Raw genomic sequence first — 15,570 nt, 5'->3', positions numbered from 1 at the left:
TATTTGTAAGCAGCGTTGGGGGCTATAAAAAGCCGTTAAGATCCAACGGTTGCAAGAAAACCCGTACACAGCTTTACGGAGTTCGGATGGCTTGGAAACTATTGAAATTAGCGCTTTGCTTGTGCTGGCTGCTTGCCGAGACGCAAGCAGATTCGGCAAAGGATAAGAAGGCAAAGGAGGTGGACGACAACTGGTGGCGTCATGAGGTCTTTTATCAGATCTATCCCAGATCCTTCAAGGACAGCAATGGCGATGGCATTGGCGATCTTAAGGGCATCACCTCAAAGCTGCCATACTTTGTGGAGACCGGCATCACGGCCATTTGGCTGAGTCCCATTTACTCGTCTCCCATGGTGGACTTCGGTTACGATATATCTGACTACCGGGACATTTATCCGGACTACGGTACTTTGGATGACTTTGATGAACTGATTGCCACCGCCAATCAGCTGGGAATTAAGGTCATTCTTGACTTTGTGCCCAATCACAGCTCTGACAAACATGAATGGTTCAAAAAGTCCGCTGCTAGAGTCTCAGGCTACGAGGATTTCTATGTGTGGGAAGATGGAACTGAAGAGAATGGTGAACGCAAGCCGCCTAACAATTGGGTATCCGTGTTCTCTGGCTCCGCCTGGCAGTGGCACGAGGAGCGAAAGCAATTTTATCTGCGTCAATTCACCAAGGGACAGCCCGATCTGAACTATCGTAATCCTGCTGTGCTGCAGGCCATGGACGCTGTGCTGACTTACTGGCTGAAACGGGGCGTGTCAGGTTTCCGTATAGATGCCGTCAACTATGTCTTTGAAGATAAACAGCTGCGCGACGAGCCCTTGAGCGGAGCCACAAGCGATCCCAACTCCGTTGATTATCTGAATCATATCTACACTAGAAATCAAGAGGAAAACTACGGCCTAATTCAGCATTGGCGCAAACTGCTCGATGACTATTCGGAAAAATATGGAGGTCCAGCGCGCATTATGATGACCGAGGGCTATGCGGAGCTGCCGCAAGTAATGGAGTTCTATGAGGACGAGAATGGCGTGCAGGGCGCCAACTTCCCCTTCAACTTCGACTTTATAACCGAGCTGAACTCCGAGTCGACGGCTCAGGACTTTGTCTTCACTATTCAGAGATGGTTGATCTACATGCCGCCAGGACACTCAGCCAACTGGGTGATGGGCAATCATGACAATCCACGCGTTGCCTCCAGATATGGTGCCAAGTCGGTCGACGCCATGAACATGCTCTTGATGACTCTACCGGGCATTGGCATTACCTACAATGTAAGATGTCTGACTGTACTCTGAGTTCTTTATTTGCTTCTATTCGATTTCTGGTTTCTTGTTTAGGGTGAGGAGCTGGGTATGGAGGACTATCGTGACATTAGCTTTGAGGACACAGTGGATCAGCCCGCATGTGAAGCTGGTAAGGATAACTACAAGTGGATTTCACGAGATCCCGAGCGCACGCCAATGCAGTGGAGTGATGAGAAGAATGCCGGCTTCTCCACGGCCGATTCCACCTGGTTGCCAGTGCATCCCAACTATCAGGAATTGAATCTAGCCAATCAGCAGTTGGCACCGTCCAGTCACTATAAGGTCTACCAGTCCCTGATCAAGTTGAGGAGCTCTAAGGTTCTAAAGGACGGTACATATACTGCCCAGGCTCTCAATCGACGTGTTTTTGCACTCAAGCGGTAAGTGGGATACGATTTTGATAGTGCTATTTCCATCCTTTATATTGGTCTCTGTCACCTGCAGCGAGCTGAGGGGCCAGCCCAGCCTGTTGACCGTCATAAACGTGAGCAATCGCACCCAGCAGGTGGATGTCAGCGACTTTATCGATTTACCCAATCGCCTTACCCTCCTGGTTGTCGGTGTCAATTCCCAGTACAGAGTGGGCGAACGTCTCAAGCCAGATGAAATCAGGCTGACACCCTACGAAGGTTTAGTTATACAGCTTAAGCCCAGCAAGTAACTTAACGTATTGCGAATGCTACAAATAAAGATTATTTTGAAAAATGTATCAAAGTTTTTCAGACGGAGATTTTGAAGATTGGCGTTTGCGCCTTATGATTACTATCAAAAACTTGCTTTGGGGTTTAAGTATTTCGAGAATGTTCGAGTGACAACATAAGACATATATTCCACTTAATCTTTCTATGAATTAGATGGTATTCAACTGATAACATAGCTTGTTTTGAAATAGATCAGATGGTTTGACTCGGGGCTTGATCGGACTGTGTTTTGTATTTGAGCCGAAGCATATTATTATTATCATTATTTTTGATAAGACTAATACTATATAATTTGGGTTACATTTCAAGAAGAAACTTTAAAAAATACTAAAAATGTAATATAAAAGTGATTTCATAAAGATAACACAAATTACAAAAATAATTGCATTTAAAAGTAATAAAATTACAATGAACTATATTTTGCAGAGCAAACCTATGTTGATAGAGAGCCTTCAGCATTGCATATTTATTGTATTAATTTAAACTTTACCATTATATATAATTTAAAATTCATTTAAATTACAATTTAATTATAATTCCCATTGCTTATTTACACTTGAAAGCGTTTTGCACGTTTTAATTGAATTGCGAACATTTGTTGTTGTTGTTGCTGTACCCATCCAGCCCTCGCGCCCCGCCCACTCTCATACGTCTTCTTAGCTGTTGCTGTTGTCGCATTTTCGCCGAAATATATTTCATAACTGTCAGCGCGTCTGGGCAGCTATAGATAAATTTGCCGTTGAGCTTAATTAAAAGCCCTTTGTTGTTTACTATATTGGAATGGTGGGTGCTGTGAGCGACGGCGTGGACTTTAAGTGGAACGTAAGCTTGTGCAAGCATTTATCAAGTGCAGGCTGCAGCAGCACACACAGTTCTCGCAGCTTCCAGTTGATCACAGCTGCCGAAAGCGAAGCGACGTATTTCTTCTTATTTGTGTTTTGTGATAGGTAATGAGAGTGAGAGAGAGAGAGAGTGTGAGAGAGAGTGAGAGAGCGAGCAAGAAAGTGATATGAATGCCCAAATTGCTTTCGTATAATAGATAGAATGGGAAAGAGAGAGAGAGACAGAAATAGAAAGAGCGAAATTTAGCAAATGAGCGTGCGAGCACAAAGGAATTGAAAGAGAAAAAGCTTCGGCAAAATATATGAACTCATCGTTTCTCTGAATGTGCTGCTAAGAGCAAGTATGCTTAAAAGTGCAACTATGCAAAACCGTGTTATAATAAAATAGAAATATTGCGCAAATATATTATAAAATATAATAATATACATTAAATAGAATTTAATTTGCTTGCAATTGTAATACGAGTTTGTATTTTATTGGTTGTCTTCTTTTTTCCAATTTCAATTATTTATAATCAGATGTGTTATTAAGAGTTAATGTGTTTTGGAAATTATTATAATTACACAGCGGGCAATTGAGAAAGAGTCGTTTAAAACACAGCTCCATGCGGCTGGCAGCAATAGTCGCTGGAGTCAAAATGTTCGCAGCGCAACAGTTAAATCGAGCAACTCAACTAATTCTAATTTGCAGCCTGCTGTGGATAGAGGCGCCCGGCCTGAGTATGTCCAGCTTGGTGAGCAGTCAGACGGAGGACTTTATTGACTGGTGGCAGCACGCGGTCTTCTATCAGATCTACCCTAGATCCTTCAAGGACAGCAACGGCGATGGCATTGGGGATTTGCAGGGCATTATCTCGAAGCTGCCGTATTTGGCCGAAACGGGCATCACGGCCACTTGGCTGAGTCCAATTTTCCAGTCACCCATGGTCGACTTTGGGTATGATATATCGGACTACAGGGCCATACAGCCGGAATATGGAAGCATGGCTGACTTCGACCAGCTGGTGCATAAGGCCTCCAGTCTGGGTATCAAGATCATCTTGGACTTTGTGCCCAATCACAGCTCGGATCAGCATGAGTGGTTCAAAAAGTCGGTGGCTCGTGATCCCGTCTATGAGAACTTCTATGTGTGGGCCGATGGAAAGAAGAATGAGCAGGGAATACTCCAGCCACCAAACAATTGGCTGTCAGTGTTCTACGGCTCCGCCTGGGAGTGGAACGAACAGCGACAGCAATACTATTTGCATCAGTTTACCAAGGAGCAGCCGGATCTGAATTATCGCAATCCGGCAGTGGTGCAGGCCATGGATGAAGTGCTGCTCTTCTGGCTGAACAAGGGCGTGGCTGGCTTTCGCATTGACGCAGTGAATCATTTGTATGAACGCGAAGACCTGGCCGATGAGCCACTCAGCGGCAAGACGGCGGACCCACTCTCCTATGAGTACACCAAGCACGTCCACACCAAGGACTTGCCCGAGGTGCTGGCCATGGTGCAGCACTGGCGACAGCTACTAGACGACTACAGCGCCAAGCATCCGGATGGTGTGACACGCATCATGATGACGGAGGCATACGCTGACCTGCATGTGCTCATGGACTACTACGAGACGGCCGATGGAGTGCGCGGCTCTCAGATGCCCTTCAACTTTCATTTTATCACGGATGTGGACTGCGACTCGGATGCTCGTGACTTCGTCTACAATGTGGAAAAGTGGCTGATCTACATGCCGCGCGGGCACGCTGCCAATTGGGTCATGGGCAACCACGATAATCCGCGTGTCGCCTCGCGCTTCGGATCCGCCAGTGTCGACGCCATGAACATGTTGCTGCTGACGCTGCCCGGCATCGCAGTTACCTATAATGTAAGTACGTCCGCATTCACATCCGAAAGGTCAAGGGTTGTAGCAACTGTGTATTATTGTGTTTATGCTCGTTCACGAATTGAAAAGAGTATATTGTTTAAGTATAATGTCCGTCCTACTGTCCGTGGTGTCGTCTGTCTATGCTAATTTAACAATTATTAAAGGTTTCTCGGGATCTGAAGTAAATTCGAAAGCTTATAATATAGATGGTACTATATGATACAGACTTTTGGCTTGAACGTGGTTCTATGTATTAATCAATACATAACCTAGTATGTTTATGTATATGCATATATCTATATATGTACATAGTTTTAAGTCTAGGCCCAACAGGATTGGTAAGTGAATTCCTAAAAATCTCTGATTGTGTAATAAATGCATAAGACTACAATGGTCTCACTTATTTCCCCCTTGCAGGGTGAGGAGTTGGGCATGGAGGACTATCGTGAAATTAGCTGGGAGGATACGGTCGATCCGCCAGCTCGTAATGCTGGCAAAAAGGATTATAAAAAGGTCTCCAGGGATCCAGAGCGTACACCATTTCAGTGGAGCAATGCTAGCAATGCAGGTGAGTGAGCCCATGAATGTATTGTAATGTAATTTACTTTAACTCGGAATTATATAAATGTAAATGTATATCATATTTAAATATTTATATATATACATATAGTAAATTTGCTGTCTCTAATATTTGCTAGGTTTCTCAACTGCTGCAAAAACTTGGCTGCCTGTAAATCCCAACTATTTGGGGTTGAATCTGGCGGCACAGCAAGAGGCTGCCAGGAGTCACTACAAGGTGTACAAGGCGCTGATTGAGCTGCGCAAGTTGCCCACCTTAAGACGCGGCAGATTCAGCATCGAGCCGCTGTCTCGGGCCGTGTTTGCCCTCAGACGGTAATTATAGACGGTTCGCATGTAGCACATTCATATACTTTCCGGTTTACCTAGCACTCTCAAGGACTATGAGACAATCGTAACCATCATCAATGTGAGCGCCAAGGAACAGCTGATAAATCTAACAGACTTTATTAATGGGCCACACAAATTGATTGTGGAAGTGGCGGGCGTCGAGTCCACCTATAATCCAGGGTAAGTTTCGTGTTGCTCGTATTGCATAAGAATCATGAAATTCATATACGTAATACATATGCTTCCTCCCTGTGCTTACCCTCCACAGACAAGCCCTATCCAGCAGCGCCCTCACACTGGCCCCCCACGAGGGTCTCATCTGCAAACTGATCGAGGCATAGGAATCTCCAAAGCTCCATTAATTGCCATGCGACACTGTCACGGGCCTGAATAAATACAAAAAATATTAAATGAACTGAAAATTAATGAATCGAATTGCTCCCTCTCAAATTTAAAATCTGAACTTCCTTTGCGACATTAGCTGCAAAATAAAACATTAAAAAAAAAAAAAAAAAAAAAAGTCTGCTGGCCATGGCGTCGCCATTGACATTTCGCTCTGGCAGCTTGCCCAAGCGAAGTGTAGAGTCATTTAGATGCCCTGGCGAGCATTAGAGATATGGCAGGGAATACGCTACTTGGGAAGTGAAAATATTCGTAATTCTATGCATTATTTAAAATACAATTTTTGTGAGCTGCTGATATTTAGAATAAAATATTTTTGATAAAATTAAGGGAAAATCGATAAATACATATATATTAGTAAATATATTCCATTATATCTAGTATATGAAAAATTATAATTTCAGCTCACAAAGTGTAGACGGTTTAAATTATTTGAAATTATGTTTGTACAGTTATTTTTGTATAATGCAACAGTAAATAGTCGTTGGCACCTCGAAATTTATTTTTGCGCTTCTGGTTTGCTCGTTCGTATAATTTTTCATGTGGCTGGGCGTACGAGCACAAAGATTTATGAAGCACAACGCACAGATTTGCGAACTGTCGCTTTACAAATGGCCATGGGTGTGGCCAAGGAGGCGGCAGGGCTGGGCTGGGCCATGGAGTGGTAGCGACAAGAGGACAAAGGTTCACTTTAATCAAAAGTTTAAAAGTTTCAAATGCCACTGTGTATGCTAAAGTAACGAGCAGGATGTTCCTTGTCCAATTTGCCATGACCATAAACTTGCTCCTTTGCAATCATTTGAGCATTTTCCATAAAGCGTCAATAACTTTGAAGCTTAGCAACGAAGACACATCAAATGTTGCATAGCATGTCATCATAAATATTCTTTAAAGGCAGTTTGGATAAGGTTCAAAGATTTTACTGGTGCAAAATAAATGAGAACATTTTTTTTTTATCAAATTGCTCTGTTCGCATTCAAGTTTCGAATCAAACTCTTGCATCTCCATTTCAATCTCAAACGCAAGTACATGACTTTTCTGGCACTGTTGAGTGCGAGTGATGAACTCAGATTTAACAGTCACGTTGCAAACGTGGCCATCAAATCCGCTCTAGGTTCACAGAGTTTAACTGCTTCTACACTAACTGGGTTGTCTACGCCAGCTTCGGTCTCTTGGTTATCATCAAATTCTACATCTGAAATAGAACTGTTTCTCTCAGGTAATAGTTTATGACGCTTTCACTGCGCAGATAAACGAGCTCTAATTCCTAAAGTAGTTCAATCAACTATGACTCCACTCATTCGGGCATTTGTGAGCTCAGCCACCTTTTGAGGAGATCAAAAGTAGTTTGAATTGTAATTTAGTCTGTTCTGTTGTTATTCTCGACAGGATTTTGATATTGATCAAAACTCAGTCTGTTATATCCGATTGATAAATTCCAGTCTGCCCTGCTTTAGTACTGGAAATATTAAGAGGTCTAAAAGTTTCTTGATGAAATGATAGCCAAAATAATAAAGTAAAAATTCTCATAAAAAACAAGACGAATATGCTTAAAACCAATATGCTCATCACACTTTCGAGAATGAGTACAAAAAAAAAGAAAAGAATAGTACATACCAGACAATATTTTATCGTAGCAAACTTAATTTAATTTAGTTAATATTAAAAATAACTTGGGACTTAATCACTGGCTACTGAGGCTTTCGGCTTGTTTAGCAAATTATGACACGCTTTGATGTCTCGCAGCTGTCAGAAAACTCTTTGCAAAGTATGTAAAATGATAATTCAAGTAATCGAAAAATGTTCTGTGAAAAGTTATTAGAGAAATTCTTTCGCTCGTCTGATGGGTAATTTGAAGATTGGCATAGCAAATGAGAGACTCAAATGGAGCATCAGCAATTAGCTAAGCCGCATTATTGGGGTTTTTGCATGTCATCGGAAATCCATTCATTATTCAACTTTTAATGGAAATTGTTTTTATTTATTTTTACATATTTAATGCTCTTTGGTTTCAGTGATTTCTTATTTATGGCCAGCAGTCACAAGAGTGACAAAAATTGGCAATTGCAGCTTTCGCCTTTTACTGGCCTTGTTCTGAGCCATGGGCCAGTGGGCATGAGGTTAATCAATTATATTTTTTAAGTAATTCAATTAAAGCTGTCTCTCTTTTGCAGTGCTCAGCGGCGTCTGCTGCTCAAGCAGATCATCAAGTCGTTCAATGTGGTGCTGGTGGCTCTGCTAATGTACAATTTGTGGCGTCACAAGTGGACGAAAGTGAATTTCAATTAGACATTTAGAAGCAATCATTAATCTGTGCTTACTGATTGATTGGGTCATTAATAAAGTGTACACTTAGAAGAGGAGGCAAAAAGAGCATCGGCTGAACTGTGTTCCGAATGTCATTTACAGATGTGATTGTCGGCCATCTAGTGGACGAATCAAGTTTCCGTTTATCGCTGTCAAGTGGATGCCAGATAGTATATATGTATATATATATATGTGTATGTATGTATGTATGTATAATCGATCAGACATGTCAATTGAGAATTAAGGATTCGACTACAGTTTTCAATTTAATGCTGATATATATCCAGTTCGCTTCATTTCGCAATTGCATCGTATTAATTAGCTCGAGTGCAGTTGGGGTATCCCAGTGAATGGCAATAAAATTTCAATGCATTTCTTGTGCTGCTCTGTCGGAAAATGTCAACCATAATTCTTTTTCAATTTGCTAAACGGAAATTCCGTTAAAATAACGAATTTCTTTTCATACTTCAAATTCGTCGAGTGCAACTGAAGCGCAGACGAAGTAACCAAGGACAACGCAGCTGTTGGCCAAATCCAGACGCCAGATGGGAGATGGCAGATGGGAGATAACAGCCGGCAGCTGCTAGTGTAAATTTAACGGTTTACTGGCTGGCAAGTGGATATCCTTGTTGCCACACTGATTGCCGGAAGTTCACAGCGTGCCGTCGCTCCACATCGGAGCCCCCAATAATACATATTTATTCCATTCAAGTGACGGGAATTTAATCGGTGACCGATAACTTAAAGCGACGCGCATATCTGATTATTCGACTGGATGCACAAATGTTGTTTAGAGCAGCGTAAACTCAGATAGTTTCTGACTGATACTAATCGATAGCTAAATTTACTCAAGTCTTGAAAACTAATTGAGCTATAAATAATTGATTGCTAAATTTCACTCAAATTAATTAAAAGTCGTTTTAAAGTGAAACTAGAAGCAATTCCATTTAGCAAAACATTTATTGCTATGTATTTTATCTGTGAATACTAAACAATAAATTATTTCACGTTTGTTTCTTTATTTATTTATTTTTGTTCTAGCTATTTTATTGTTATAATGAATAAATAAAAAATATTATTTATTATAATAATATGAAGCATTTCACATTTATTTCTTAGTGTGATTATTTATTAAAATTAAATATTTATGAGTTATTTTTTCATTTATTATATATTATTTATTATTATTCATATTTATTTGTTCATAAGTATAAAAAAATTTTATTTTTATTTTTTACATTTACAGTTTATTACTTGTGCTCAAAAAAAAAAAAAAAAAAAAAAAAAAAAAAAAAAATATATATATATATATATATATATATATATATATATATATATATAAGCAAAATAAAGAAAATAATATTTAAAAAAAAAGGGAAAAGTTAGAAACTTGATTAAAATTGATTAATTTAACACAAATCAATTGATTGTGTTGTATTGCGATGGAGGGGGGCAATTGGCAATTGGGGCACAATGGCGTCGCAGTGTCTGGCGGCTGCTCTTTGATATTTACGGCGAAAATTCATGCCGCAGCACACACGTACAGGTTAAATCCTTTGAGCCTAACGTTGCGAAATGTTGAGTAGCTCTGGGAAAATTGGCAGGACGCGCTGTGCACCTTGATGTCTACCCCGGCGGGGCAGCAGCTGAAGGCAGTTGCCGGGGTAAACGGGGAAACGGGGAACGTAGATGACCCAGCTAATTGGAATCTTCGGTCCAAACACAATTCTCATTGCCAACTTTACCCAGCCCCGGCCATTCCATTCGGGTGTGTGTGTGTGTGTGTGTGGGTGTTGCGTTTTCTGTTTGTGGCAGAGCCATTTTGGCCATTTTGCCGCTGGCTTCATAAATTTTACAGACAGTCGCGAAACTGGCGCCGTCTTTTAACTGTTTTTAATTAAAATAAGAGTACTCTAGTCGGCTGTATTAAATTGAGAGATACTCAGCCTGGTAAATAAGTCCAAATAGCTGTGCTAAGACAATTGAATTTTTAGTGGTGCTCAATGGAGAGATACAGTTACTGATATATATACGTGTATACTGATGTAGTATTGATTCTCTACTTAATAATAATAATACAAATAAAATTTCGGTCTTTATTTGTCAGCTGATATATGCTATTATTATCGCTATATACTATTAGATGTGCCATTTAAATTAATCAACTCTCAGATTATAAATTATCAATAAATTTTATTTGAATCATCAACTTCAATTTGATTCATTTGCCTAGTCATACTGATCGAAATCGTATATAAGAAATTATAAAACTCTACCCATTATAACCAGAGTATTATTGCAGGGTATTAAAAAAATTACTTCATTGATAATGAGTGAGTGTGAGTGCGTGTGTTTGTATGTGCCTTATGCCCAAAGGTGATTTATGAAATTAATTTCCACCTTTTTAAGCAATATCCAAACAGAATAAATTATTTAAGAGGAATTATAACATCAATGTATCTATAATTCCATGAAAATGTATAATTTTTTAAGTGAATGCTATGTAATATATTATTGAGAAGCGATCGAGCATTTAAATGAACGCACTTTGCTGATATCCCACATATAATCGATTACAGGGTATTAGGCAGTCAAGCACACACTCATCCACATATGATACTTTTTTACGACTCGACTGTCACTTGAAAACAGTTGTCGGCTTTAATGGCCCGCAGAGAGTAAAAGCCAAATTGATTGGCAATTGAGGCGCTGCTGGCGTTAGGGCAAATAAAAAACTTTCTGCCAGCCAAGAGCTGCATATATTATCCCTTTAAGCCCGGACCGAAAACAAATTCAATAAAGCTGCTTCAACTTCAACTTTTTTGTTTTTTCATTCGATACATTCGCCTGAGGGTATTGTCATGTTATTTGGCTGCTCGGCCGTTCCAGCAAACTTGAAATATGCATTGAAATGTTTGTGCGTTTAAGTCAATGACTGGAATTTATGTAAATTCTCATGGCTTGCTCAGCACTGGCCAAAAACAAAAACCAAACGAGGGTCAAAGGCAAAAAGCATTTGAGTTATGCGCTCAACTTTGCCAAAATGGATTTCTTCATAAATACACATATACATATACACGCATATATGTATATTTCAGTATTTATATACGTGCCATGAAATTATGCGGATATTTTTTTCGTAAATTTTCAGTGTCCTTCAAGCTTGTTAGGCGCTTAATTCAGTAAATGCTTTTTCTCGTTGTTCCCTAATAAATTGCCTAATGCCAATGAAGAATCATTGAACCGCAGCTAAATTGGCCACTTAACCCTTTTTCTTCAGCTATTTTTTGCCTCACACAGAGAAAGAGAAGAGAGTGAGAGAGAGAGAGAGAGAGAGAGAGAAGAGAGTGAGAGAGAGAGAGGTAAAGAGTACATCAATTAGACGCTAGCTCGCTGGGCTGCTGTCAATAAGTGAGGCCTGCTTGAGTAGGCGGTTAGACTCTGTGGTCTATCAGCCAGACAGGAGGAGGCGGCGGTTAAACTCGTCCCCTTGTCCCCTCGTCTTCTCGTCTGCAGCCTTTGTCTGCGGCTGACAACAACAAACAGGCAAGGATTGAAAGCGGCCGCGACACGGCCAACAACAAGTATAATATGTCAATTGAAGGACACACTTCGAAAACAACAAGTACACACACACACACACACACACACACACACACAAAGACAAAAACAAACACTTGACTATTTATTGCATTGTTGTTTGTCTGCCCTGTCGCCGCAGGATATGCTATGGATATTTGCAAAATATTGCAGCGACCATAAATTGTTGGCCCCCACACCCTCCCTCCCTCGCAGCACATTGTCACTGGACTTGGTCCGGCAGGAGGCGTCTCCCCAGCCACTGGGCCAAGCTACGTGACACACAAATTGCCGGCGAGCGAGCTCTACAAATTCCATCTGGCCGGGCTTACATTTTGTTATTTCTTTTATATGTTTATTTATTTAACGTTTAACTGAATAATTGATTAGGCTGTTTAACAGTTACGGCTTTATTTGGCTTTGCTTCTTCTTGCACGCGATCCTGCGGCACGTAGGTTGTGCTACTTAAGCGTAATGTGATTATTATGAATATTAAATTTGATTGCCCTTTGATTTATTATCTGTTTTAATGGGTGCTCAAACAGTTATAAACTGTTTACAGATTAAGATTTCTGCTGATGCCCACAGTAGACTATATGGGAATAAATACATTGACTATGGAATATATTTGAATTTAATTTATAAGTTTGTGTTAAAATTTGTGTTTGACATTTTTCATTTGAAAGTACAGGACATTCTAGTCCTTTTCTCTGTCATCATATATACACTGTAAATAATTTGTATGAAAATGAACATAAGAACGAGGGCGACTTTGGAATATATAGACTATATTTTATACTGGAATATACATACTTAATAGGAATAATCTTTTCTAAAGACTATTGCTTAACGAGCACATTTTATATAATACATATATATATATATAAATTATAATTACAGTCGAGTCTCAACAATTTGTACCCCGATAAATCGAAAATCGCCGTAAATCGAAAACAAATTTATCGTTCTCGATAATTCTCGATTATTTTAATTTCTGTGTAAATCGCAGAAAAAAAAAACTGATCCCCTTGCCATTTCGAATTATCTTAGCATAGCATACAATTTAATACTACAAGAATTATCTAAGATAATATTAGTACTGAGCCGTTGCTCATATGCAATGCTAACAATTGTATATCAACTATCAACTAAAGCTGAATATGAAATTATAAAAATTCATATTGTTGATCATAGTTTAATGCTATTCTCTGACTTTCAGCAGATTTTCTAGCCTTGCCAGCCTCAAAACTCTCTGTTTTGTATACAAATGAAAATCTAGCTGAAAATTCATATGCAGATAGCTAGTTGTAGTTGCTTTTTAAGCATTCCATTTTCCATATTAGAATATTTTTGTTATTCCTCTTTAACCACTACTACTACTACTACTACTACTACTATCAGTACTACTACTACACATACACACGCACAGCCACTCATACTCATATATAACATAACTGAGATTATTTGTATACCTTTCATTTTAGCTTAAAATTCATTTCAGCTTAAATTGAATTCATGAATTTTATCTCACACACACGCCCACACACATGCACACACACACATAACCGAAAACAAAAAAAATGCCTGAACTCCTGTTCAGAAACAACTGACCAACAGCTGTGTTGGCGTGTTCTGCACCTCACTAACTAACTATTTATAAACAGTGTCTAGCTGGGCAAGTGGGCGGCTGGGTCGGCTTGCCACGGACATGTTGTGGATGCCCGGAAGCTGAGTGGCACGGCCAATGCGTGAGTCCAGCCGCAAGGAGTACAAGGGCTGTCACTCCATCCGTTGCCTCTGCCTCTGCCTCTGGCTGTGCCTGAGCTTTTGCGTATTTATTTTCTAAAATGTTTGCCCTGGCCATGCGTCGTATACGCAATCTGCTGCAGTATTAAAAGTGGCCCATAAATTTCCAACAGCTACTCGAAATGCATTGTGCTGGGCTGCCTAGCAGAAAGGATAAGAAAAGGCAGCAAAGTTTTATAATAGCCAATGGTCGCACACCGACCCGCCCAGCCGCGCCTCGCCACGTTCCGCCCCGTCCCGCTTTGGAGTAAAATTCAATTTCATTTTCAATTTAATGCTGCAATGGACCACGTACCTGGGCGAACGCTACAATCTGTCGCTTGTGTTTGCCCTCTGAATTGACTTACCTGCAATGAAATGATAGAAAAATAGATACATATTTATTATGCTATGCAGGGTGGCAGCTCAAGAATTAAAAGTCAAAACCAAGCCAAGAGTTTCCCTAACAAAGGAGCAAGCCCAAGGTGACATTCGACCTGGTCGCAGGGGGCGGGAGCGGCCGCTTCTCTTACCTATGACATAGGAGTACCCGTCCAGCGTGAGGACGCACTTGCGCGTGGTGGTGCCGGCCAGGCTGCCCACACCGCCGCCAACCACCACGCTGGACGAGTACCTCGGACTGTTGCCGGCCGCTGTGGGTCGACTGCCCAGCCCTTGCGACTTGTGCAAGGCAGCGCCAGGGCTTATCGCTGCCTGCTGCTGTGGCCTGTCGCAGCTGTTGAGACTCTCGCGTCGTGGTGGTGCCGCAGTGCCAGCCAGTTCATCCTGGCGCTTACGCGCGGAGCTCAGCTCGCCGCAGGAGTGATCGCGTTCCCGAACCGGTTCATCGCGTGCTCGCGCCCGCGTGCAGCGCTCCGAGGAGCTAAGGGCTGCATCGCTTGCAGCCGTCTCCTCGGAGCTAATGTTCAGCGATTGTGGCTTATCGCGACGCGTTGGCGGCGATTCATCCAAAGTGTCGCCCATTGCGAAACTTTGGCTCGCACTAGGATTTCTCGATTTGTTTATTTTTCCTATTTATTAATTTATTTATTATTTTCTTTTTAAAATAAACGCGCGTTCATTGTTTTCGAATTTGTTGGGGAAAAACTTTGCCTGCTGTCGTCTACGCCAGTTGATTAATTAATTTTCTTTTATTTGTAATATTTAAATTTTTGATTGCACTCTTTTTTTTTATGTGAACCACTTTTATATATCTGCGCAAGCATAAAATTTAATTAAAACCAAACACGCTAAAATGAATCGCAATGAATGAAACTGAAACGTCTGTCAGAAACAAAGAGAGAGAGAGAGAGAGAGAGAGAGAGAAAAGATGGAGAGGGAATGAAATAGCTAACGAGATAGATGTTTAGTGCTCAGCCATGAAACAAATAACAAAAAATAATAACAAGCATACGCAACGTTGTGCATGGCAAAAACTCGATACAGAGAGAGAGAGAGAGAGAGAGAGAGAGAGAGAGAGAGAGAGAAAAAAACAATGCATCATCCAAAGCTGAAGCTGAATCTTTTATGAATGCTATCAAAATTACTTTTGTGTTGACATTTATTTGAGGCACTGTTTTCGTCCATTTGCGTTTCTACTCTGATCATACAGCACTAGGCAATTTTGCAGAGATTATAGATTTTGCATTGCATATATACATATATACTGATTTATGTATGTAGAGATATATGTAAGTCATTCATTGAATATTTTCATGGTTCTATCCTTCTAGTATATCAAGCTAGCTATGCAAATTTAGCTGACTGGAAGATAGACTTCTCATGTAGAAACATGAGAGATTTTCCAAATTTTTAATTCCATTCAATTTATATACATATATTTAACTTTCAGTATGAATACTTTTTA

General features: G+C 40.5%; 3 protein-coding genes across 13 annotated transcripts in view; 2 read left to right on the top strand and 1 right to left on the bottom strand.

The window, feature by feature from the left end:
• LOC6577043 (calcium/calmodulin-dependent 3',5'-cyclic nucleotide phosphodiesterase 1) overlaps positions 1 to 15,570 on the bottom strand; it is a 101,324-nt gene that overhangs the window by 33,054 nt on the left and 52,700 nt on the right. For 3 of the 9 annotated variants that reach the window (XM_044008875.1, XM_032728814.2, XM_032728815.2), the window contains exon 2: positions 14,237 to 14,953. The exons of 2 other annotated variants lie outside the window; for them this stretch is intronic. In XM_044008875.1, coding sequence (XP_043864810.1) covers positions 14,237 to 14,687 — 451 coding nt within the window. In that variant the 5' untranslated portion in view covers positions 14,688 to 14,953. Of the gene's footprint in view, positions 1 to 14,019; positions 14,068 to 14,236; positions 14,954 to 15,570 lie in introns of those variants that run through there. 4 more of the 9 variants (XM_032728811.2, XM_032728816.2, XM_032728818.2 and 1 more) reach the window with 4 other exon arrangements.
• Positions 58 to 2,025, top strand: LOC6577037 (maltase 1). Its single transcript, XM_002002976.4, has 3 exons — positions 58 to 1,283; positions 1,350 to 1,696; positions 1,761 to 2,025. Exons 1-3 carry the CDS (start codon positions 87 to 89, stop codon positions 1,975 to 1,977), a joined length of 1,761 nt encoding a protein of 586 aa, XP_002003012.1. The 5' UTR covers positions 58 to 86; the 3' UTR covers positions 1,978 to 2,025.
• On the top strand, positions 2,873 to 8,408 carry LOC6577036 (maltase 2). 3 transcript variants are annotated; one of them, XM_015165469.3, is made up of 7 exons: positions 2,873 to 2,964; positions 3,551 to 4,721; positions 5,139 to 5,289; positions 5,420 to 5,615; positions 5,670 to 5,810; positions 8,048 to 8,152; positions 8,207 to 8,408. In XM_015165469.3, exons 2-7 carry the CDS (start codon positions 3,582 to 3,584, stop codon positions 8,319 to 8,321), a joined length of 1,848 nt encoding a protein of 615 aa, XP_015020955.2. In that variant the 5' UTR covers positions 2,873 to 2,964; positions 3,551 to 3,581; the 3' UTR covers positions 8,322 to 8,408. The 3 variants fall into 3 exon arrangements, with proteins under 3 accessions (XP_015020955.2, XP_032584718.1, XP_032584719.1); XM_032728827.2 differs by having other exon boundaries at positions 2,928 to 2,964; positions 3,428 to 4,721; XM_032728828.2 differs by lacking the exons at positions 8,048 to 8,152; positions 8,207 to 8,408 and adding an exon at positions 5,899 to 6,056 and having other exon boundaries at positions 2,950 to 2,964; positions 3,428 to 4,721.

Source organism: Drosophila mojavensis, unplaced genomic scaffold, assembly GCF_018153725.1.
Source record: "Drosophila mojavensis isolate 15081-1352.22 unplaced genomic scaffold, ASM1815372v1 contig_36, whole genome shotgun sequence".
NCBI classification, from domain to species: domain Eukaryota; kingdom Metazoa; phylum Arthropoda; class Insecta; order Diptera; family Drosophilidae; genus Drosophila; species Drosophila mojavensis.
The sequence above is the reverse complement of the archived record's forward strand: the minus strand, read 5'-3'. Positions and strand labels throughout refer to the sequence as shown.